Raw genomic sequence first — 24,228 nt, 5'->3', positions numbered from 1 at the left:
ACAATGAATGCATTCAAATGTCCCTAACAAAAAGGGTTGGGTCAGATGGCTCTAGGTTCTTTACCAGTCAGTCATCTATGATTCTAAGATCAGCCAGTTATGCACTCAGTTTCTGTAGGGAATTAGGTGTATGTTGGAACATGAGATCAAGGTAGCTGCATAAATCATTGCAATCTGACAGATTCATTAAAATAATGTTTAGTTCAAAAGAGAAACTTCCAGTGTAAAATATGCCACAGTTAACTTCTTTTTTTCCTTTTCTTTTAGCAAAAGTTATTTTTCATTTTAAATAATCTGGAAAGTTAGATGATTCTGTTGACATGGTAAGTGGAAATTAATTATACTATAAGATGATAATGATTTCACCCACCCAGATTAAGAATTTAGGTATTCTCCCTTGACTTCTCCAAATTCTACCTGCTCAAGTTGTCTCTCCTCTATTAGATTGTGAGGTCCTTGAAGTCTGTGCCAGTTTCATCTTTGTAGTACCATGCATGTAGTAAGTGCTTAAAAACGTTTGTTGATTTTAATTGACTTGGATGCCACAGTACAGCACGGTATATAGTAGAAGTGCTGGACTTGAAATCAGGAAAACCTGGGTATGAATTCGTTTTTAGCCACCTAGTAGCTGTGTAGTCCAGGGAAAGTAATTTCACCTCTCAGCCTTATCTGTAAAATGGGGATAATAATAACTGTAGTACTTACCTCACAGAGTTGTTGAGAAGATCAAATGAAGTAATATATTTAAGTTACTTTTCAAATCTTGAATCACTAAAGTCTATTATTATTGCTGTTTGCCTCTGTATATTTATAACAGTCTAAACTCTGATCCCTTAAGAATAAGTATGTAGATATTAATTGAATTAGAATTAATTAAATATTAACACTCTCATTTCAAAAGTGACCTTGTGAATGTGTTTCAGGAACATTCATCATATGAGCAAAAAATTAGTCTAACCCCATTGCAGTTATTCATAAGTACATTTTTATGCTTAGAGAAAGTCTTCAATTATGCCACTCCTTTAAGACAAAGTAATCTGGGGGCAGCTAGGTGGTACAGTGGATAAAGCAGCAGTCCTAGATTCAGAAGGACCTGAGTTTAAATCTGGCCTCAGATACAATGACACTTACTAGCTGTGTGACCCTGGGCAAGTCATTTAACACTCACTGCCCTGAAAAAAATAGTATATGTTGTAGTAACTAATCTTTTTCAGGTTTGAGTCAGACTAGCCATAAGTGCCTTCCAAATCTGAAATTCTGAGTTTCAGTTACTCTGAAAATATGTCATATTCTCTTATCAGATTGTTTAATGCCAAAGAGCAATATTTTGATAAAAACTTTTTAAAAGTCTGTGACTCGTGACAATGGTATCCTTTCTACTTTCTCATTGCTCATCTCCAGACATTACAATTTCCTTCTACTATTTATCAGACAACATGGTTTTCAGATCATTCATCATCCAGACCATCTTTCTCTGAATTCAGTGTAGTTTGTCACTGTACGAGGGAATATGTATTGCCCCAAATTGACAATACTCTAAATTTCCATATATGGAATCAAAGTTGCATTTTAAAAGGTAAGATATATGTGTGTATGTATAAGTGTATGTATATATATATATGTGTGTGTGTGTGTGTGTGTGTGTGTGTATGTATATGTATATGTGTGCATATCTGTACGTATGTATATATTATAGACATAGATATAAAATTTGTGATTTGTTTCATTCAAGTATGGATGGGTAAACTTGGCTTCTATGTATGGAGCTTGAATTTCTTTTGTAGAAGTCTAGAATCTAACTTCTTAAACTGTGTGGCATGACCCCATATAGGGTCACATATCTGAATGTGGAGGTCACAAAAATATTTGGCATCAGTAAAAGTTTCTATATACCTATTTTACATACCTTTATCCTGGGTCACATAAAAATTTCTCAGACAAAAAGGGGTCAAAAGTGGAAAAAGCTTAAGAAGCCTTGGTCTACACAATATAATTTGAATGCTATCAGCAGGCAGCAAAGTATTGCCCTGAATATAGTATGCACTTAATAAATGTCTATTGATTCTAATCAAATAATAGTAGAAGGATTAGACACTTAATAAATGTTTACTAAATTATATTGAAGTCTTACCTTTAGATCTTGCATCCCATTCAAGAAGCCATCTTAATCCACAGTCACAAGACCAAGGATTTCCATGGAGGTAAACATTTTCCAGAAGTGGCATGTTTGAGAGCATTCCAACAGGCAGAGTTTTGATAACATTTTCAGATAAATAAAGGTGTCTTATTGTAGAGAGTCTAAAATAATCCAGAAAGGAAAATGTGGAAAATGTACTAGGATGAAGCTGATGAAGCAAATTTCCTTCTAAATGGAGTAACCTCAAGGAAGTTAAACCATTAAAGGCTTGTGGATGGATGAATTCAATCTTATTATGGTCAATGTGTAGTCTCATTAAACTCGAAAGCCCCTGGAGGGTTTCGGCTGTTATGACTCTCAACTTATTGTAGCTGAACTTGAAGACCTACAATGACAGAAAAGAATAGTATTGTTCATGTTTAAATACCACAGAAAAATAGGGAGCAAGAACAAAGAATGACAAAATAATTATTTTGTACTTCTTTAAATGTCGAGATGGCCATTTTATTGATCATTAAAGAAAGCTACCTTTTTTCAGACCTTATTAATGAATTATGTAGGCTGTAATTAGCTATTTTTATAAATTCCATATTTTACCTGAAGAGAGGTTAGATCTTTTAAGGCTCCATTAGGTATGTTTGGGATATCATTGCCATGAATCATGAGCAGCTCCAGTTTGGTAAGGCCCGCAAATGAGTTTTCTGATATGGACTGTATGCTATTAAACCTGGAGAATAAAGAAACAGTGCATTGTTAGAATGCATACATGAAAGATCTACCAGTCTGCTTGCCCAGGTGCAAGTTAACTAGTTGGGAATTTTAAAGTTATATTGGCTCAGATCCTAAAGAATACCAGTTCACCTTTCTTCCAATGAAATACAGGATTCAAAAGCTAAATGAAGCAGTCTTTATGAGTCTGCATTCAGTTGGAGGCCAGTCACTGGAATTTTTATTTTAACATTTACCAATTCAATGAACCAGTCATTGTTCTTTGTTTTTGTTTTATTTTTAAATAAGAAAGTAATAAATGTGATTTAAAATTTTGATAGTCACTGATCCATATGTTTCCTCATTAAAATGCTTCTCAGAAGTGGTAGTAATGCATGGCATCTGACCAGTTCTAGTTGGGAAAAATAGAGAGGCCATCAGAAGCACAGTGATGCTACCTTTCAAGTAGAAGTAGAAGACAAAATTATAGTAAGCAGTCACTAGAAATAGGAGTTAAGGAAGCAGCCCTGGTAAATCCTATTTCACAATGTCTCACAAGATGCATCAAAGAGCATAGTCATTGGCACCTGTAAAGGTTCAGAATCTGCAAATATATTTACCAGCAATATTTTCTTAGGCTAGAAAATTCATATAACTAGTGAATGGAGGTAGAAATTGGGATTGATGTATATCACCTGGGAGGAAGGCAGTGCCAAAGTATTCTATTTCAATAGAATCTATTTTGAAAATATTACAGACTTGCTTTATGTTAACAGACCAAAAAGTTTCTCATTTTACTTCATGGAGTAATTTGGCTAAGAAGGAATAAGGGATAACTGTCTAAACTTTTAGACTCTGTCAGTGTGTGTGTGTGTGTGTGTGTGTGTGTGTGTATACATACATACAGACATACATATATGTCTGTGGGTATGTATATACATATATGTGCATGGAGAGAGAGAGAGTATAGATAGATATTACATTCCTTAAGGCTTTGTTTACAACTCTCCCCATTTTCCTAAAAACAGATGTGTTTAGTGCTAGACTTTTAATCTTTAAATAAATATGTAGGGCCAAGGGTCAAGTACACATGGTATTTCTCCTTATATCCAACTTTAGAAAGAACCTTCTAGCTATAAAATTCTGAGTACAGGAAACATAATTCCCAGAAGCAAAACCATTCCCTAGTATAATTTCAAAGACTTCAGAGGACCACTTTAATGCTAACATTATTACATAATGCCATCTTATCCCCCCAAAAAATAGATGGCATTATTATAATACATAAATGGACCAGGTTATCAAACATTCCTTTATTAGTTATCTCAACTTAAAACTATTACTTAACAAAGGTGGAAATAGTTAAGACAATTCATTGAATAAATATGAATATATGTGTATATATTACATACGTCTACATATAAAGCATATATATGCATGTGAACATATGTCCAAGCCTCCATTTTAGCCATATTTTACACAATGACCTTGAATGTCCTTCATTCACTAATGCTCTATTCCCATAATGAGCTTCTGTTGTTTTTCTGAATTTCATACAGATAGAAAGAAATTAATCAGAGAGAACTAAATGCATGCCAGTTAAGTGTTATATTTATCAAATTCTTGAATGTTGGAGGCAGAAGAGACTTTAAAAATCTTCTAATCCAATTCCCACAGTTTTCAGACTAGGCAACTGAAGTCTAGTTAGAGCATATAGTTAATCAGTAGCAGAACCAGAATCATAGGATCAAAGATTTAGACTAGGAAGAGATTTTAGTGGCCATTGATTCCAACCCCTTCATTTTACAGATGGAAGAACTGAGGCACAGATAGGTTAAAGGATTTGCCCAAGATCACAAGCAAGTGAAGTCAAGCTTGAAGCTAGATCTTTCTGATATCAGTTCTAAAGCCTGGCTGCCTGGCTGTTAGATTAGTAGTCTTGGACTGTAAGTAATTGGTTGGGCCAGGTATAGTGGGGAGTACATTATCACCTAGAAGTTGGCAGAAGTAGATGCACTTATAGATAACCCCTGCCATGTGGGCAGAAATTATTTACAATGTATATAACAAGGAAACTAGTAGCAAAGCACTGCTGCTGCAGACAGAAAAGCTAACTTTGCTCAGTGGGCTCCAAGTTGAATCTGAGTGAGCTGAGTATGAAGGTGACAATCAAAAAAGTCCCTTCAATGAAGCCAGATGTCAGGATAACCTATGTATATGTGTCAACCATATTCTTAGATGTCTGGGTTTCTCCATCTTAATATGAATGTTTTCTATACCTCTCTGATTGTCTCATTTAACTCAGACACATAGGATTCCCTTGAAATAGTTGTTGACAGGTATTATGATGGGATATTTCTATGTGAGGCTATAAAAACAGACATCCTGGATTTCTATACCTCCATGGCATTATGCCATTGATACATAAGTGCTATGATATGTCTACTGAACATTTCCCAGTTAGGCGATTGCTTCAGCAGAGGTTTTAGAGTCTAACTTAGAGTTTCATATTATTTTCAATCTACTATTCATAAAGATATATTTTATTCCAGTAGAAAAAGTAGTAAGCATTTTAGTGGAGATGGAGGACTGGACACATGATTTTACTGGAGAAGATATTACCAGTGCAAAGAGAAAACTTTCCTATGCTATATAAACTTAGGGAATGCCCAGAGTCACTGAGAAGTTAAATGCCTAGCACAGAAGTACATAAACTAAATATGAATGAGGTGGGATCTAAATTTAGGCTATTGTGTTTCAAAGGCCAACTCTTTGATTACCAAACCCTGTTGCCTCTCAGGATTTATTTAAATAATATCACCTACTTGATGAATTCAAATGCATAGATCCCTAGTATTTTTCTTGGGGGTACCTTGTGTGTATTGTGCAGCATGGAAATAGCAATAAAATGCCCAGGAAATCAATAAACTATAAGTTTGTATAAAATTTAATATCATGAAAATCAGGCAAGGTAGTTAATGAATCTGTATCACTAAGAACCCCCCCCCCAAAGTCACCTTCTGAATTATGTTTTGATCCTGGAAACTCTACACTATTCCTATAGGTTGAAGAATAACCAAACTTGACAACTACAACATCCTGTTCTCAAACTTATCGTCATGACTCTGTAACATAACGGACAACTCAAACGAGAGAGTAGATTACCCCATAACACATTTTTCTTGAACTATTATATTTCTTGCTAAGCTAAATACACTCAAGCAAGTTGAATATGGCATTGTATAATAGAAGAATAGCACACTGGATTTGAAGTCAGAGGAGGTGGGTTTATACCTTGGTTCTGTTGCTAACTACCTGTGCCACCTTGGGCAAATCATTTAGCTTGTCCGGGCCTTAGTTTCCTTATCTCTAAACTGAAGACGTCAGATTCCACAGACTTTAAATTCTTCTCCACATCTAGAATTTATGACTATCTATTATCATATTAGAAGCATCATGTGCTTATAGATAAGTTTCTCTTTTAGATGACATCATAGGCATGCATGAGTTTTCTTTGTCCAAGGCCTTTCTATGGGTGATAAGAAAAGAGTATGATAAAATAGGTAGGAAATTATAACCAGGATAGATGACAAAGGAACATATGGAAACACAAAGAATGGAAAAGTTAAAAACAAAAGGCAAGGAGATCCTAGGGAGGCAGCATGGATGGATTACTATGGGGCTGGTGCAGTTGTCAGAATACTCGAGTCCACCATTTATTAGCCATTTGATCCATAGCAAGTCATTTAACATCTTAGATACTGTTTGTTGTTGTTGTCATCATCCAATTGATTCAGTCCTGTCTGACTCTTTGTAACCTTATTTTGGGTTTTCTTGGTAAAGATACTGGAATGGTTTGCTATTTCATTCTCCAGCTCATTTTTGACATGTGAGAAAAGTGAGGCAAAAAGAGTTAAGTGACTTTCTCAGGGTCACACAGCTCCTAAATTCTGAGGCTAGATTTGAACTCGAGTCTTCCTGACTCTAAGCCCTCCACTCTATCCATTGAGCCATCTGGATACTGTTTACACTCCTCATATGTAAAACCATAATGTTAGAGTAAGTGCTTTCCAGATCCCTTTTTCTTCAGACATTTTAAGATCATATAAGAAAGTGTTATGTAGAAAGATACTGATTGCTTTTTAAAAATTATACAGCTTTTTGAACATAATTAATTAATCAACTTCAGAAATGTCAAGAAACCTGAATAATTACTTGTGGAAATAGGTTATTAACTTATTGTGCTCATTAAACTCTTTTCCCTATTTCTTCCTGATAGACAAAGTCATTCTTGGCATTATAAACTTCAGAAGAACAGAGAATGCATCTGAGGCCAATATATAATTATATGAGTATGAGTTATTTGGGAATTAAAATTAAAAGGATTTTCTTTCTGTTTTCTTTTTTCTTTTTTGGCAGAATGTGAGACTAGATCTGTGATATCATTCATGTAGGAACTTCCAGTTATAAAAATCGTTCTACTAATTCGGATTGGCATCCACTCTGCCAGAGATTCCTAGAAGAACTGAGAGGTTAACTGTCTGAATATGTGGTACTTAGACAGTTCTTGCTACACAATTTGCCAAGTTTTGTTTTGAAAGAAAATATTTTAAAGGCATGCTTAAATTCTCCCTGACTATTTATTCATTATTGTACCTTTTGGGCATGTGTTTGTTTATCCATCATAAAGCAAGACAGTATGCTATACTGAATAAAAAGGTTTCGATGCTGAGTCAGAAGACCTGGGTATAACAAGTATAGGAAGTGACAGCTAAAATTGTGTGTGACTACGAGTACATAATGGTAAAGCTAGGTGACACAATGGATGGACTACTGGGCCTGTAGTCAGGAAGATTTCTCTTCATGAGTATTTCCCTGAGCTCAAATCTGGCCTCAGACACTTCCTAGCTGGGTGATGCTGGGCAAGTTACTTAACTCTGTTTGCCTCAGTTTCCTCATCTGTAAAATAAGCTGGAGAAGGAAATGGAAAACTACTCCAGTATCTTTGCCTAACTTTGGACCACAAAGAGTTGGGCATGACTGAACAACAAAATGAGTAAATTTCTTAACTTCTTAAAGCCTTCATTTATTCAGTTCTAGAACAATATTTGTCCTACCTATTGATCAGATGTAAATTATATGTAAAGTGGTACAAGTTTTCTTACAATAACAACAGAAATGCCATGAAAAGGAAATTGTCATAACTTTTCTTTATGTCTATTATCAATACATGTCTTTGCAAAGCTAGGACCTCATTGGATCACAAGATAGAAGGTATCTTAGAAATCATCTCAGGTCCTCATTTATATGTAATGAAAGTGAGGATCACCTATCTGACCCATGTTAACACAGGGATCAACAAAGATAAGACTGAAAATGATGTGTGAGGATATTACAATGCCCTTTCCATTACTAGACATCCCCGTTCTAGTTTTAGTTCTATGAAGAGGGAAATAAAGGGGAAACAGAGACAATAATTGTCCTAGAGGAGACTATATTTTAAAGAAACCACATTAGAAGGAAAGAGGTCAGGAATGCAGTGGACAATGCTATACTGGAATAGAGAAATGCACTTTTAGTATGAATCAGAAATATATTTTCCAGAAATATTTAGGTTCAATTCCTGTGGTGTTCCCCTCCCCCATCAACTTTCTTCTGTCGGTATACAAATTGGTTTTGAAGGACTTAACCAAACATTAATTTTAGTGTTCCACATTCTGGCCCCTAAAAGGAGAGAACCAAGGATTTTAATAGGCAACACAAATATAAAGAGTGGAGTGAGTCACACTTGTTCATAAGTATAATGGCTTAGTGTGGGATTGAGTCCATTTGTCCTGGCCTGGAAGACAATATAGTCTAAGAGAAAGAGGATTGGATTCAAAGCCATGGGACCATGGAACTGGTGCTGTCACTTCCATTCTGTGAAGTCTGGGGAAAGTCACCGTGCCCCCTTTAAGTTGTAGTGTCCTTTTATGTAAAATAAGGGGATTGCATCAGGCGACTTCTAAGATCCCTTCCAACTTTCAATCTGAGATCTCACTGAATGTGCAAGAATGGGGCATGTCAAGAATAAAATTGATCACTCCTATATAATTTTCCAGAAGCTGAAGAAGCTTCTGGATTGAAGTGATGGATTGGATGATGTGTTGAAAATTCTAGAAAGATAAATATTGTCTAGAAAGCAACCTAAGGGTAAGGGAAATGGAGGGCAGGTTTTCTCTCTTCCTGTTATAAAAAGAGACATATTGTTTAGGACTTTTAGAACAATGTTGTCTACACAAGAAAGAAAAATTTCATAATTCATAATGTATTATTTATTAAGCTATTAGGAATTCTAGAAAGATGTCCAAAAAAGTTTGATGAAACCATTTCTAAACAGAAAAAAGTCTTGTCAGGCAGAAAATAATTCACTTTTTTTCCTTTTTATATTTGGAAAATAGTTAATGGAAAAGTTGTCTAGATCACCTTGTGCAGAAACAGAAGATCTCTCATCATACACTGAATGGGCATGTTGTATATAGCTGTGAAGAAATACGACCTTTCCTCAGTATCCTGCCAACAATTTCAGCTTCCTCTCAAGTTTTAAAGCCTTTCCAAACTACTAAAAAGACAAATCAGGTTCTAAGTTTTGTAAGCATTGCACATCTATTTCTCTGCGGCTCTACTTTGTCACATTATATAATTCCATTTTCTCCTCTTCTGGGGTATTCTTCCCCTCAAGATAGCATTATAGTAGTTAAATATAGTTATGATGCAACAGAATTATATTAATCCATTTTACAAAATTATACAGCTAGTAGCAAAACATTGTGAAGCAATTCATTTCTTGAATTAAATGTTCACATTTCTATAATATTAACAGGTAGGATTAAAAAAATCTTTTTTGCCATTCACTTTCAAAAAAACACAGAAGTGAGCTTTTGCTTTGTTGTCTTTGCAGTTTTATGGGGAAAAGCTATCAGGGCATCATAATATTGGCCATATTCAGTAGTTTTTTACTTCCCCTTCCCATCTCTAAATATTTATCTCTGATATTGAACAAAAGTAATTATTTCTTTCTAGAGGAGAGGAGAATAAATTCTGACACTGAGAAAACTGAACTTATGGATAAATGTGGAAAAAAACCTTGAGATAGGCTAAATCTTTGTCCTTCTGACTTTCAGGGGTGGTTGTGAGAAGTTTTATAAACTGTAAAGTGTCTCAAAAAGTCAACCATCCCCACTATTGTTATCTGATTTGCCAAGAACGCTAGCATATTCAAAGATCCATTAATATTCCATTAAAGAGTTCCTGCCCAATACTTTCATTTTTTGACAAGTTTCAAACCACATTTCTCTTTACTCCCTCACAACTGAATCAGGGAAAGGAAAATTATATCATTCTGCCTTTTGGTCATTGTGCACTGAAGCATTACTTAGTAGTATCCTTTGACTGGGTGACATGTAGAATGGGAAATCATAAATATTTAATAGCTATATTCCCAGAAAGGTACATGGAATAGGAAGGGAAGATAGAGCATATGTAGATGAGAAGCAGAGGAAAGGGACATGGAATCTAAGTCTTCTTTCCATCCACATAAACCAAAATATGGAACTCATGTTCCAGAATAGGATTAAATAACTTTATCTCCCATGTGGGAAAACTGCTAAACATGAACAAATGTCAGATTCATAGAAACGGAAATATTTGGCTTTCCCTTTTTATTTCTGAGACTACCATATCTGTCTGATTTTCAAGTGATTCAAACCACAAGGGTTCCTATAACATTACTGCGAATAATATTACACTGTCCATTGCCTCAGACTTGGAAAGTTTTCCTTATTACCTTAACTTTCTTTTATTGTCTGATTTGACTCTTTCACCTATGACCACTGAATCTAGTTACACTCTCTTTAGCGTTGTATCTTTAAATTTTACTCAAATAATGATAGAAATTATTACTTCCTTTAAAAATGACACCATTTCATTTTCAAGAAAATAATCCAACAACAAGCATTTCAGGCATTTATTTTCCTATTTTCTTAAACTTCTGAATTATCTGTCACCTTTCCATAGTTAAAAGGATCACAAAGTCTATATTGAAGAGAAAATTCATAGGCAAAAGGAATAAATGTAAAATCACAACAAAATTCAAGAGAATGAAAAAATAAGACAGTTCAATTTGGCATAATATATAGAAATATTCTTAAAAGAGGATTTTTTTCAAATAGTTAACATTTAATAGCCATTTTATATCAATACCAAGCATTTAGATGACTTTTTTAAAAGTCACAGATTTGGTAATTCTTTTCATTGTGCTAAAATATTTTCAAAAGGTTATTTATTTCATCTCATAATTAAAGGAATTGGCAGAATCTACATTAATTTATCTGAATGATTGACATAACACAATATCTATAATTAATATTGGTAATAAAACATCTTACCAAATTGAGGTTGATAAGAAACATCCTTGTTTTTAGACCTTATGAAACCAGTTTCATATGAGAAGTAATTAAGGTTGATTCTATGAAATGACAGCATTTAGCATAAAGGTTTCCCTCTATTTCCCACATATATTTAATCATTCAGAGGTTAGTAAGAAGAAAAATATACATATTTTAAAGTGCTTAGAAAATTGTGGTACAAACCCCAAATTGATTCTTTCCACATGTTTAGAAATCCTTGCTGGCACTGAAGCTAAAGATCGAAATGTGCAGTGAACTTCTGTAGGAACATAGCATGCACATGGGTGAGGGCATGCAAGTGAATCCTGAGGATGTCCCCAAAACAGGATCAGCACCACGGATAGTGCCTCCAAAGTTGCCTTCTGCATCTTGTCAAACTTCGTTATTTTTTGGTACCTGTTTTATAATAATAATGATGATGGTGGTGATAATAATAATAATAATAACAATAAAAATATGCTTTTAGTTTCAATGTGCCATTGGTTTCTTTTTCTAGAACTGTTTTCTAAAATTATATTAAACTAAAGAATGATTATGTAACTTCCTTAGATTTAAAAAAATAAACGGATCTGTTTAGCACCCTTATATCATTTAAGAAAATAAACATATATTTGAACTTTTCCCTTACATTTTGTTTCATATTCCACAAACTCGGAGTAGTTATTAGTTACTTTCTTATCTTCTTATTCTTTGTGTGATCCTTAAATTCAATCACAATCTCTTCTTACACAAAAAGTTACTAGATTAACATATCAGCATTTTTCTACTGCAACTATAACTCTTACAAAAGAAAATAGGTTTCTTCTACTCAGTTGATTTCATTGAAAGATCTATACAATTTTCAGTATCATTGGCAATAATTAATAATGTTTTCCAGGGGCAAGTTCTTCCTGTCAAAGAGTTTCTTAAACATCTGTTGCCATTTTCATATTTTCATTACATTTCTAGCTATGGTCCAATAAAAAAAAACAAACACAATTTTTTAGGGTGTGGAAACACATTCATTTCACCAGTGTTTTGTTTTAATAAGACCATTCTTTTCATTAAAAGAACCACATGCACTATTTCATGTCAGAGGTTGCTTGTCAAGGGAATGAATATGATGTCATAGTGTTGATGGCTGTTTGGGGTCCTCTATGGAAACTTTTATGAGTAGAATAGCAAAAAACACAAAAAAACAAAAAAAAAAACAACCAAAAAAAAAAACCTATCTTTCCCAGAATTTCAAAGGTGAAAAGGTTTTCAGAAATCAAGGACATTTAAATAAGCAAAAGGACTGGGGGATTCAAAAAGCAATAATGGAAATACTCAGGGACCCACTTTTCATCTTTTCACAACTCAACAGTGCTCCAGCTGCACGTTTTGGAAATACCAATATTATAACGGTGTTCTAACCATCATTGCACTGAATAAAAAAAAAATAAGAATAACGATCCTACCTTTTTAAAGATATATGTGGTTTTAAAGCAAAAGAATTCTACTTCGTATTGAATGAAAACTTTTTTTAAGGTACTGGTCGTTTTATTCCCCAGTCTCCTTGAAAACGATAAAATGCACAATTGATTAAAAACAAACAAACAAAACCAAACCTCTCCCCACTCTCACCATTTGGGACAAAAGGAAACAAAACAATACAGAAATTGGAAGGAGAAGGAGAGACTTAAATGACTGAGGAAACTACATTTTCTCCAAATTCAGTTTCACATCTTAGGCATGGTGGGAAAAAGGGAAAGCTGTTCTCCAGAGAGAATAGTTCTGGTTCTTCAGACATGAACTTCGGAGCCACGTCAAGTGAAGAGTTTCTACTCTAGCCTGTGTCCTTCACTCCTATAAATGCTCTTGCTGCTCAAACTTGGCATATAGGTAGTAGTAGCCTTTTTTGAAAGGGATTCTACTAAGACATCCAGCCTTCTCTGACCCTCTGGCTACCTGACCGAAGAGGAAGGCAAACAGATTGTTCCTCATTTCAGGCTTCCTACGGAAGTGACTCCCATACTTCACTCATTTTCTCCTCTCTTCTGCCTCTCTTTCCTTCCAATATTCATTGCCTTCGGAGAACTCAAGGGAAATAGATCGTCTGCCTAGCTAGGATCCACAGCGATCTCACTGGGCTCGGGTACCGGGTAGGGGGTGGGGGGAATGGGAAGGAGGAGGTGGGGGTGTGGGGAGGAAGAATCTAGGACCCGGAGCAGTAGCTGCACATCCCGGGTCTTCAGCCAGTTTCCAAAACCTCTCGGTGGCTCTCTGGAGGCTGCTCCAGACGGCACCGCTAACAAATTGGGGCGGGGAGGGAATGAGTCAAACTTCCTTTCTCTCAGGGAGGCAAACTATTTGGACCGGCCTGCTTGCTCTCGGCCTGGACTAGCTCCAGATCCTCTGCTCTCGTGCGCAAGGAGCACAGCGCCATAAATTACTCTAATACTAATAACAGGGGCAGCCTGAGGCGGGCTCTCCAAGCTGCTTCTTTCCCGGATTGCCGCCAGATCTCATGCTCCCTTTAGGGCACGCTGATGACTTCCCCAGCTTCCTTCGCTGAAGCGAGAATAATCGCCGGGGCTTTGGTTCCTCCGTCGCGGAACTCAGTCTGGGTTTTCGCTTACTTTCCTCTCTAGGGTTGAAATCTTGATCTCGCGAAGGAAGAGAACGGAGATGGGGGTGGGGTGGGGAGCGGGGGCGGGGGTGCTCTCAGTGTTTGGAGAGCGTACTGGGAAGTGGATGAGTCGCATCTTCCTTTTTCCCTCCCTTGGCCATTTCAAGGGTAGATCCTGCCCCACCTGGAAACCCCGTTGATGAGTCTCTAGTCTGAGACACTAGTCTCAGAGCAAGAGAGCATCATATAGGTATATGTATGTGTGTATACACACACATATGCATATAGCTATAGCTATAGCTATGCGTGTGTGTATGAGTAGCAGGCACGCAAAGGCATCTCGAAGGCAGCAGAGATTTGTAAGGCGACCTGATTCAAATCCAGCCTCTCTGTAGATGCAACCCTTCTTCTCAGCTGCAGTCAGCATATACCCTGCAGAGTCTGACGGTTTTAACTAGCCCCTAAGCTTGTAAAAGAAAAGTAGCTGGAAGCAGTTAAAACGGAGTCTTCTCTCTGGCCTCCCAGATTTCTTCCAGGGACAATGCATGGGCCACCCCCAGACCTACTAGCCTCTCTGCCCATTTTTTCTTCCTCCCCTCCTTTGCCTACCAAGTTTAAGCCACTCAGATAATCGCAGTTATATATTTCTCCTTTCCGAAGCAGCTGGAAATGCGTGTGGGGAATGGAGGAGGAGGTACAAGGAAAGCCCCCAACATCCACATTTACCTGAAGTTTGGAAAAGCGACGTCCTACACATCAGTCTGCAGACCCCATCCTCTTCAAACTGTGCCAGAGGGGGCGAAAGCTAGGAGCTAATGGATAGACTTGTGGAATGAGCGCTTTCCACGAATTCTGGGCTCCTGGGCTTTTTATTCCACAGCACCAGCGTTTTCCAAAGTCCACGCCTCACCACCACCTCCACCCTGCCCCACCCAGGGGGAGACAAAGCCACGAGCCAAACGTCTGGGACCCTTTCGTTGGCTGGGGTCTGAGGTCACCCTTCTGGACCCCTCTTCATCTTGCTGCATCCAGAGGGGAGAAGGAGGCAAGCATCCCTGCTTCAAAGCTTCACTTAGACATCTGAAGTAACATCAACAAGGACGATGACAATGACAACTACAACAAAGATGCCCTTTGAAGAATTCCTTTTTTTTTTCCCAGAGAAAATCCAGAAATCCCAGCTGGAGAAGGAGAAATGAGAGGAATTCAATCGGAGTCCGTTCAGAAAGTCTGCTGCTGTTCCCAGAGCTCTTTTCCCAGAAGTGCTGGAAACTTTTCTTTTTTTCCTTTAAGGGCAGAAAGAAGTAACAAAGTTTTCACTCCTCCGTGAAGGAGTGAGTTTTCTCTGGCAGACGGCTCAGAACCCGTGTGCAGGCAGGATCAGACTCCTCCAAACTAGCATAAGGAGAGCAAGATTGAAGTCTTGCAATATGAGACTGGCCCTCCCTCCTTTTCTCCCTCCTCCTCCAATTCTCCTTACTTCCCCCTCCCATTTTCTCTGCCGGTGAGGTTTAAGGAGAAGTTCAGTAGTCTTGATCTCTTCTTCCAGGGTAGGAGGCTCCTAGGGAGTCATCTGTGAGGAAACTGAGTTTCCTGTGGTGAGTAGGTGAGATGACTTTAGGAGGGGGGGAAAAGGGAGAAAAAAATAGAAAAAAAAAAAGACATAGTTAGAGCCCATTGTCTAAGTAGCCAAGAGAAGAAAGGAGGATTCAAGTATAATTCCTGGGAAAAAAAAGCACAGGAAAGACAAAAGGGGAAAGAGGTGGAATCTATCACTCAGAGAGCTTATCTTCTACAGGAAAGAGTGAAGATTAAAAAAAGGAGAAAGTGGGTAAAACGTGGGTAAAAGGAAAAGTCACAATTTTTTTCCTTTATGGTTTCCACAGAAATGAATCAATAAAGAAATATTTACTGAGTGTTCCTTATGTATCCATTACTATGATTTGGTACTCTTGGAGGCTCTGTGATCTAATCCAGTGGATACTCCCTTCACTGGTGAGGGTCACAGTCTGGATACATATTCTTTTCCTATGTAGTCCTGTCTGCATCCTCAAGTAAATTCTCTACAAGTGATCCCCTTTAATGTGCTAAGAGCCTCCTTCTGTATCACTTGACTTTGTGACTATCTGGATGGAGACCATAGGCTGCTCTTACATTATTCTGTGCTCCTGCTACTGGTCATTTCTTATCCTGGTGGCCTTCTTTATGGCACATTTTCTGTGCAATTCTTCATTGTTCTCATAGTCAATTGACCAAATGTGTGTATATGACTGGATTGCCACTTTGAGAGAAGCATTACAGCATAATTAATAGTTTCCTGGACTTAGAATTGAGGGGACCTGGATTTGAATCTCAGTCCTTATACTTACTAGCTGTGAGAGCATAGGTGAGTCAATTAACTTCCCTCTGGGCCTTAGTTTCTTTGCCTAAAAAGTGGAATAATCTTAATTCCCACCACCTGTGGGTTTTGTGAATGACAAGAATAAAAAAAATCTCCTATTTTGCATGAGATCTAGGGGAGAGAGACCTTGTTTCCTCTCTGATTTCTCTCAGGAGTTCCTGATACAGCTTTTCCCCAGGTGCCTGAGAAAGCAAAACAGTGCATGTGAAGTGATGATGTCTGAAGGAGGGGTACAACGCCCCTGTGTTTCAAGGTGGGAAAAGGAAAGCAAAATGTCAGAACTGATTCAGATTTTAATTACAGATGAAATTAAATCAACAGAATTGTAATAGGGCATCTCTTGATTGCATCTGCTAAAGAAATAAATATCACTGATCTCTGCTTATCAGAAATAAATATACCTTGTGACACTCTTATTGCCATTTTATCTTTTTGTATTGCTACAATCTAGGATGTAAAATATATCCAAGAGGCTGACATAGGATCCACCTCTAAAATTTCCAACACTTAAAACAATAGTGAATTGAAATTTGGAAGATCTAAATTTTGTGACCTTGGGTAAGTCTTTTCCTCATTTATTTTGTGAGGATTTGAACATGATGATCTGTGATTTCTCTCCAGCTTTAAATCCTTGCATCCATAAACTAAGTTAGTTTATTAACTTCCTTTTTTGGCCTCACAGTGCTATAGGTTTACTTAGATAAGGACATAATATTTAAAAAAATATTTCAATTTAAAATACTTTTTAAAGATTTTTTTAGTGTTGGATCTTCATCTAACTCATTCCTTCTAATTGTGGGTGGGTGTCCCTCAAGGTTCTTTCCTGGCCCCTCTTCTTTTCTTCTACTACACTATTTCACTAGATGATCTCATATCACATTAATTCAATAATCATCTCTATGCCCATTATGATAGTAAAAAAATATTATATATATGTGTGTATATGTGTTTATATACACATATGTAGTAGGTATGTGTAGATATATGTATATATATACATAATTATATATCTTTAAGATTTATGAGGTGTTTTACAAATATTGCTTCCTTTGATCCTCACAATAACTCTGAAAGTTCCATATTATTATCCTTATTTTACATATGAGAAAATCAAGAGAAACAGAGGCTAAGTGACTTCCCTAGGTTCACACAGTTAGCATCTGAGACAGAATTCCAACTTAGGTCTTCCTGACTCAAAATCTAGTGTTTTTTTACTGTACCATTCAGCTCTTTAATGCCAGCCCTAACCTCTCTCCTCTCTCCCTAGGCTCTGATCTCAATCTACTTATTGAACATCACCACATATGCTTTATGGAGAAATTAAGCAATATGTCCAAAACTGAACTCATTATCTTTTTCAAAAAAATTTCCACTTTCCAAATTTCCCTAATACTTTTGAGGGTACTACCATTCTCATTCTCATACAGAATCCCAAAATATGTGTCATCCTTGATTTCACTCAAATTCAAACTGTTCCTTTGTTGTTATTGTTAATCATTTTCACATGTGTCCAATTCTTCATTACTCCATTTGGGGTTTTCTTGGTAAAGATACTGATGCCATTTCATCTCCAGATTATTTTACAGATGTGGAAACTGAGACAAACAGGGTAAATGATTTGCCTAAAGTCAAATAGCTAGTAAATGTCTGAGGCCAGATTTAAACTCAGAAATATGAGTCTTTTGGACTCCAGAGCCATCAATCTATCCACTGTACCACCTAGCTGCCCGAATCTGTTCCTAAATACTGTTAATTCCACTGTTTCAACATATCTCATATATGGTAACTAGACAATGCAATGGATTAAGACACTGAGTCTGGAGTCTGGAAGGTGTTATTGTTATTCAGTCTCCTAGTGATGTCCAACACTTCATGACCTCATTTTGAGTTTTCTTGGCAAAGATACTGGAGTGTTTTGCTATTTCATTTTCATTTTACAGATGAGGAAACTGAGGCAAAAGGGGTCACTGAGGCTAAGTGTCTGAGGCCAGATTTGAACTCAGGTGTTCCTGACTCCAGGCCTGGAGCTCTATTCATTGTTCCACTTTAGGTGCTGAAGATGTCTGGAAGATGTTTAAGTCCAGCCTCAGACATTTACTAGCTGGGAAACTTAGTCAAGTCACTTAATCTCTCTCTGCCTCAATTTTCTCATCTGTAAAATGGGATTAACAATAGTGCCTACCTCATGGGTTTTTTGTGAGGATGAAATGAAATAAGTGTCTACAGAGCCATAGGCACTTCCCCCTTTTGTCCTCTTATATTGCTACCATCCTGGTATAAGCCCTTCATCACTATATACATTGATTACTGTAAAAGCCTACTGGTTGATCTTCCTGCCTCATCTCTCAACACTCAGTCCATCTTCCACTCAGTTATCAAAGCAGGCTAAAAATGTAGGCCTGATCAAATCACTGCCCTACTCAATAAACTCCAATGTCTCCCTATTATCTCCAGTATCAAATGAAAACAAAATCTATGAATTTTAAAGGTCTTTATAACCTAGTCCCTTTCTACCATTTCAAGATTCTTACATCTTATTCTCTTCCACATAGTTTATGATCTGGTGACTCTGACCTTGCTATACCTCACATAAGACAGTAGAACATCTCCAGACTCCAGGCATTTTCTTTCTTTCTTTCTTTTTTTTTTGTGGGGCAATGGGGGTTAAGTGACTTGCCCAGGGATACACAGCTAGTAAGTGTCAAGTGTCTGAGGCCAGATTTGAACTCAGGTACTCCTGAATCCAGGGCCGGTGCTTTATCCACTGTGCCACCTAGCTGCCCCTGACTCGAGGCATTTTCACTGACTGTCCCTCATGCCTAGAATGTTGTCCCTCCTTGTCTTGACCTCATAGCTTTTCTGGCTTCTTTCAAGTCTGAGTTAATAGACTATATTCTGAAAGAAGCCTGTTGTGGTCCATCTTAAGGCTTTCCCTATGAGATTATCTCCAATTTACCTTCTGTGTACCTTGTTTTTACATAGCTTCATAGTTGCCTTGCCCAGTAGATTGTAAACTCTGAGGATAGGGGTTCTTTTGTTTTGTTTTGTTTTGCCTGTTTCTGGTCTCCCAACATTTATCATAATTTTTAGCACATAGTAGTTGCTTAATAAGTGCATGTTTATTTGACTTATCTGAGGGAGATAAAATTTGAATGAGAATACTCCCTGGTTTCAAATGACTTACAATGTTGTAAGACAAAATCATACATGTATAGATTGTGATACCAAATCCTGTGAAAATACTGAAGAGAAATTCAAATGAATTGCTATGCTATTTCAAAGGAGAAGGAACTGTACTCGTTGTGGGGAATCCTTGTCAGTAAAGAAGCATTCACTTTGTATAAGAAAACTTGAATAAAAGAAAAACGTGAAATAAAGAAAGTGAAATAAAGCATGCTTCAGTCTATATTTAGATAGTATCAGTTCTTCCTCTGGAGATGGATAGTATGCTTTATCATGAGTCCTTTGGGATTGTCTTGGATCATTGTATTGCTGAGAATAGCTAAACCACTCACAGTTCTTCAGTAAACAATATTGCTGTTACTATGTACAATGTTCTCCTGGAAATGTTTTACATAATTGCACATGTATAACCTATATCTGATTGCTTACTACCTCAGGGAAGGGTGAGGGGAGGGAGGGAGGAAGGGTAGGAGGGATAGAATTTGGAATTCCAAACTTTAAATAATTTTTTTAAAAAAATAGAAACATTTTTAAACACCTACAAAGCAGCCAGGTACAAAGAGTTAAGAATATAAAGAAAGGGGGCAGCTGGGGGGTGCAGTGGATAAAGCACTAGCCTTGTATTCAGGAGAACCTGAGTTCAAATCTGGCTTCAGACACTTGACACTTACTAGCTGTGTGACCCTGGGCAAAATACTTAACCCTCACTGACCTGAAGAAAGAAAAGAGAGAGAGAGAGAGAGAGAGAGAGAGAGAGAGAGAGAGAGAGAGAGAGAGAGAGAGAGAGAGAGAGAGAGAAAAGGAGGAAGGAAGGAAGGCAGGCAGGCAGAAGAAAGTTCCTTCCCTGGGTGTAGGGTAACATAACTGATGGTGTGTGTGTGTGTGTGTGTGTGTGTGTGTGTGTGTGTGTGTGTGTGTGTGTGTGTGCGTTTGCAGAGAAGGCATGATGGAATACAAAAAATGTCCAGCTAGGTGGAAAATTATGAGATGGATGCTCTGCTTGCTCTCCTTACATGGGGTATCTGGGAGGAACTCTCCTTTGTCTGCCATCCACCCTCTCCAATCAGAGGTGGGGAGGGGCCTTAGGGGCAGGGAGTATGTAGAATTACTCTGCAGAGGCAAGATCTGATTTGGCCCTTCAAGGATGTATAAGATTTAAATTGGTAGAGGGACTCCTAAGCAAAGAATAGAAATAGGCAATAAGGAAGTGTTACATGAATTCTGGACATACCAAGAAGGCCAGGTTGGTGGGAGCAGAAAGCACTTGAAGGAGACTGGTGTGAGAGAATAATGGAAGAGCATGACTTTATTAATGAAAATTAAGTCAAAGAAGATGCATTACTATCCATCTTGCTGCTGCACTTAAGGACCCTGTGGCTAAATTGCCAATACATGTTGCCTTCCCTTTTAAAATATGAGCTCATTGAAAACAGGGATTGTCATGCTTTTCTCCTTGTATCCCAAACACTCAGCAAAGAGCTTACCACATAGTAAGAATTTAGCAAATGGTTTTTCATTTATTCGTTTAATAGGGTTAGATCATCAGTGGCCTTAAGTGCCAAGTTTTATTTAGTGATGTGATATGACCTGGGCATTCAGAAGATTAATCTAGCAGTACTGTATAGGATGGATTGGAAAAGGAATAAACTGGAGGCAAGATCAGTTAGAAGCCTTTAGTTTAGATGACAAGTGAGGAGGGCCTGAAATAGGACAGTATTATAAAGAAAAAAGAGGAAAGAATCAATATGAGGGACTGCTGTGGGCCCAGAGATATTAAGTGATTAACTTTGGGAAACAAAACTATTAAGTGTAAGTTACCATTCAAACCCAGATCTCTCTAGACTCCAAGATCTTTCCACTAAATCATGTTACCTGCCCCCTATTAGATACATATTTGTTCCTAAGACTAGGGAATGTGAAAAGATAGCTTTCCAGATTTGCAGATTAAATTATCATAAGCCCTTGTTTTATTTCTTGTTTAGAAACATACCCATTCCTCTATTAGATTTGGAACCATAAATATATGTCAGCTTTATCTATTGCATTTATTACTTGGTCTACAAAAGACAAGTATGAGGATGGAACGTTTTTTTTGGATTGTTTTTACAAGTGCCTGTGGTACTATTTGCCTTTCATTTGAATCCTGCCTGCATTAAATGGCCCCACCATTTGTCAGTAGTTTGATAGCATGCAGTCTTATAAACACCTATAAAACGAAATGACATAACTGGGAAATCATTGTTCTCTAAATACACTTCTCTGCTCTCTGTGTTCAGAAGCATATGGTTGTATGTTCTCCAGCCCAGCCATTCTTTGTTCCCTGTCTTCCACTTAACTGAACTCCTATTGTGGGTTGTACCACCCAGGCTCAAAGATCACTGTTCTCTCCTTGTCTGTGGGGAGAGACATATTCTTCTCCAGCACAATGGGGGTTGCCTACGCCATCATAGCCTAGTGTTCTTGAATTGGGGTGGAGAGAGGTGAAGATGGAGTTTGTTTAACATCTTGTAAATAAAAGTATTCATGGAATATCCTCCTTGTGCCTGTGTCTTTTTCCTTCTCAAATCCCCCCTCCTTCCCAACCCTCAATAAAGCAGAGAAGTGAAAATCAGAAGGAGACTAAAGCTGCATGTAGTTATCTGATATGCAACATATTATCTCTTCAAGACCTCCATGTTCTACATTAGATAATTATGTTATACTAGACTCCACTGGGAATAGAATAGTCATGTGACTCTTTGTTAATAGTGATTGCAAATGTGGCTCCAGAGTCACATAACTCTAAGTAGTCCTGCTTCAGAATCTTTATAATCAGTAAAATACAAATCCTTATTTCTATAAAGTTTTTTTTTTTTTTAAACTTGGCTATACAGGAAATCCCCACTCAGCACTCTGGGGTTAGCCTCACAAGGAAATCTCATGAGTAGAGTAATAGCAATTGCAAATGCAGTCTTAGATGATCAGAAACAGATTTTTAGAAATATTCAGTTCTATTCAATCCTGACCCTCTGTAAGGTAACCTTAAATATTGTTGTAGGTTAAAGTTTGCTGAAAAGGAGAGGTACAGTCTAATTGTGGACTCCTGGTTTAATCAATTAGAGGAAGTGTGTTCTAGGCCAGTAGTCTCCAACCTTTTCAAGTATGAAGATGACTTTTCAATATAAATATATTTTGTTTATTCTCCATGTGTATTACAATTAGTACCTATTTGAGAAAATATATGACTCCAAATTACTATTAGCCACAATTACATTCCCATACAACTGAAATACTTCAAGGGGTAGAGCACTAGTTTCCCACTCCTTGGAGAAGGGGAGTGCTTCAGGAACAGGGTATGTTATACTAGGGATTATTTTCGTGTATGGATTGGACCAAGTTCCTTTCCAAATCTCAAATTTCTGAAAAAATATAAATATACACATATATTTATAATTTTCATATATATATATCTGTATTTATAGGTATATGAATTAGTCTATGGAAGTTTGTTGACATATTTTCATAGATTTTTCTTTTTATCATAAAAGTATTTTATTATTTTCTAGTTACATGTAGAGATAACTTTCAACATTTGTTTTTATAAGATCTCTAGTCCAAATGTTTCTTCCTCCTTCCCTTCCCTCCCCCCTCCCCAAGACAGAAAGCAATCTGATATAGGTTGTACACATACAATCACATTAAACATATTTCTGCATTAGCTATGTTGTGAAAGAAGAATCAGAACAAAAGGGAAAAAACCTCAAAAAAAGTAGAAACAGTATGATTCAATCTGCCTCCTCATTCCATAATTCTTTTTTTTTTCTGGATGTGGAGGGCATTTTCCATCAGATTTTCATATAGATTTAAAGAACTCTTGAAAAACTCTGTGTTTCCCTAGAAGTCCATGGCACATATTGCTCTGATATTACAAAGACCTTTCTAGGCTTCCTTTGGTTCATGTTAAAATAGGACAATAGGATATAAAGCAACTAGTATTATAAATTCAGACAGTTTAAAAAAATTCCCTAGTATAATTTGCTCATGTTTACATAGGACCAAAATGACTGATGGGAAAATAACTTGTCAAAAATTAATCATTTACTTAGCATCACATAAAACCTTATTATTTTGATTAAAGATCAATAAACATGGGACAGATAGGTGGCACAGTGGATAAAGCACCAGCCCTGGATTCAGGAGGACCTAAGTTCAAATTTGGCCTCAGATACTTGACACTCACTATCTGTGTAATCCTGGGCAAGTCATTTAACCCTCATTGCCCTGCCAAAAAACCAAAACAAAACAAAACAAAAAACAGAAGATCAATAAACATTTATTAAGTGCCTACTCTGTGCAACTATTGTTCTAAGCACTGGGGATATAAATAAGAAAAAGAAAGATAGTCTCTGCCTGTAATCTATTGGTGTAAGGCAATACACAAAAGGGCAAAAGGGAACTGAATATGGGGGGAGAGGAAACTGCGGGCACTTAGGAAGTAAGTATTGAGTAGAAAGGCAGAATCAGTCTCCAAGATGATGAGATTTCAGCTAATGAGCTTATGCTATGAAAGGCATAATGTTCATGGAGTTGAAACAATATTTTAGGCAAAATGAAGTCGTTTACTCTATTCAACTAGATTAAAAAATGATCACTACATTCAGTCTAAACAATTTAGAGTGTAGAATATAGTCTCTGGTATTTAGGTAAACATAATACCTATCTATTTCCCTATCTATCATCTATCTATCAATCGATCTATCAATCTATTGATCAATTGATCTAT

General features: G+C 37.0%; 1 protein-coding gene across 1 annotated transcript in view; it reads right to left on the bottom strand.

The window, feature by feature from the left end:
* The window catches only part of MXRA5 (matrix remodeling associated 5), a 37,449-nt gene extending 22,725 nt beyond the window's left edge, over positions 1–14,724 (bottom strand). Inside the window, exons 1-4 of the mRNA XM_043997048.1 lie at positions 14,609–14,724; positions 11,476–11,688; positions 2,735–2,864; positions 2,132–2,522 (exon numbers count right to left, since the gene is read on the bottom strand). Coding sequence (XP_043852983.1) covers positions 2,132–2,522; positions 2,735–2,864; positions 11,476–11,660 — 706 coding nt within the window. The 5' untranslated portion in view covers positions 11,661–11,688; positions 14,609–14,724. The remainder of the gene's footprint in view (positions 1–2,131; positions 2,523–2,734; positions 2,865–11,475; positions 11,689–14,608) is intronic.
* Positions 14,725–24,228: the final 9,504 nt, after the last annotated feature.

Source organism: Dromiciops gliroides, chromosome 3 (assembly GCF_019393635.1).
Source record: "Dromiciops gliroides isolate mDroGli1 chromosome 3, mDroGli1.pri, whole genome shotgun sequence".
NCBI lineage: Eukaryota > Metazoa > Chordata > Mammalia > Microbiotheria > Microbiotheriidae > Dromiciops > Dromiciops gliroides.
This window is presented reverse-complemented; position numbering and strand designations above follow the sequence as displayed.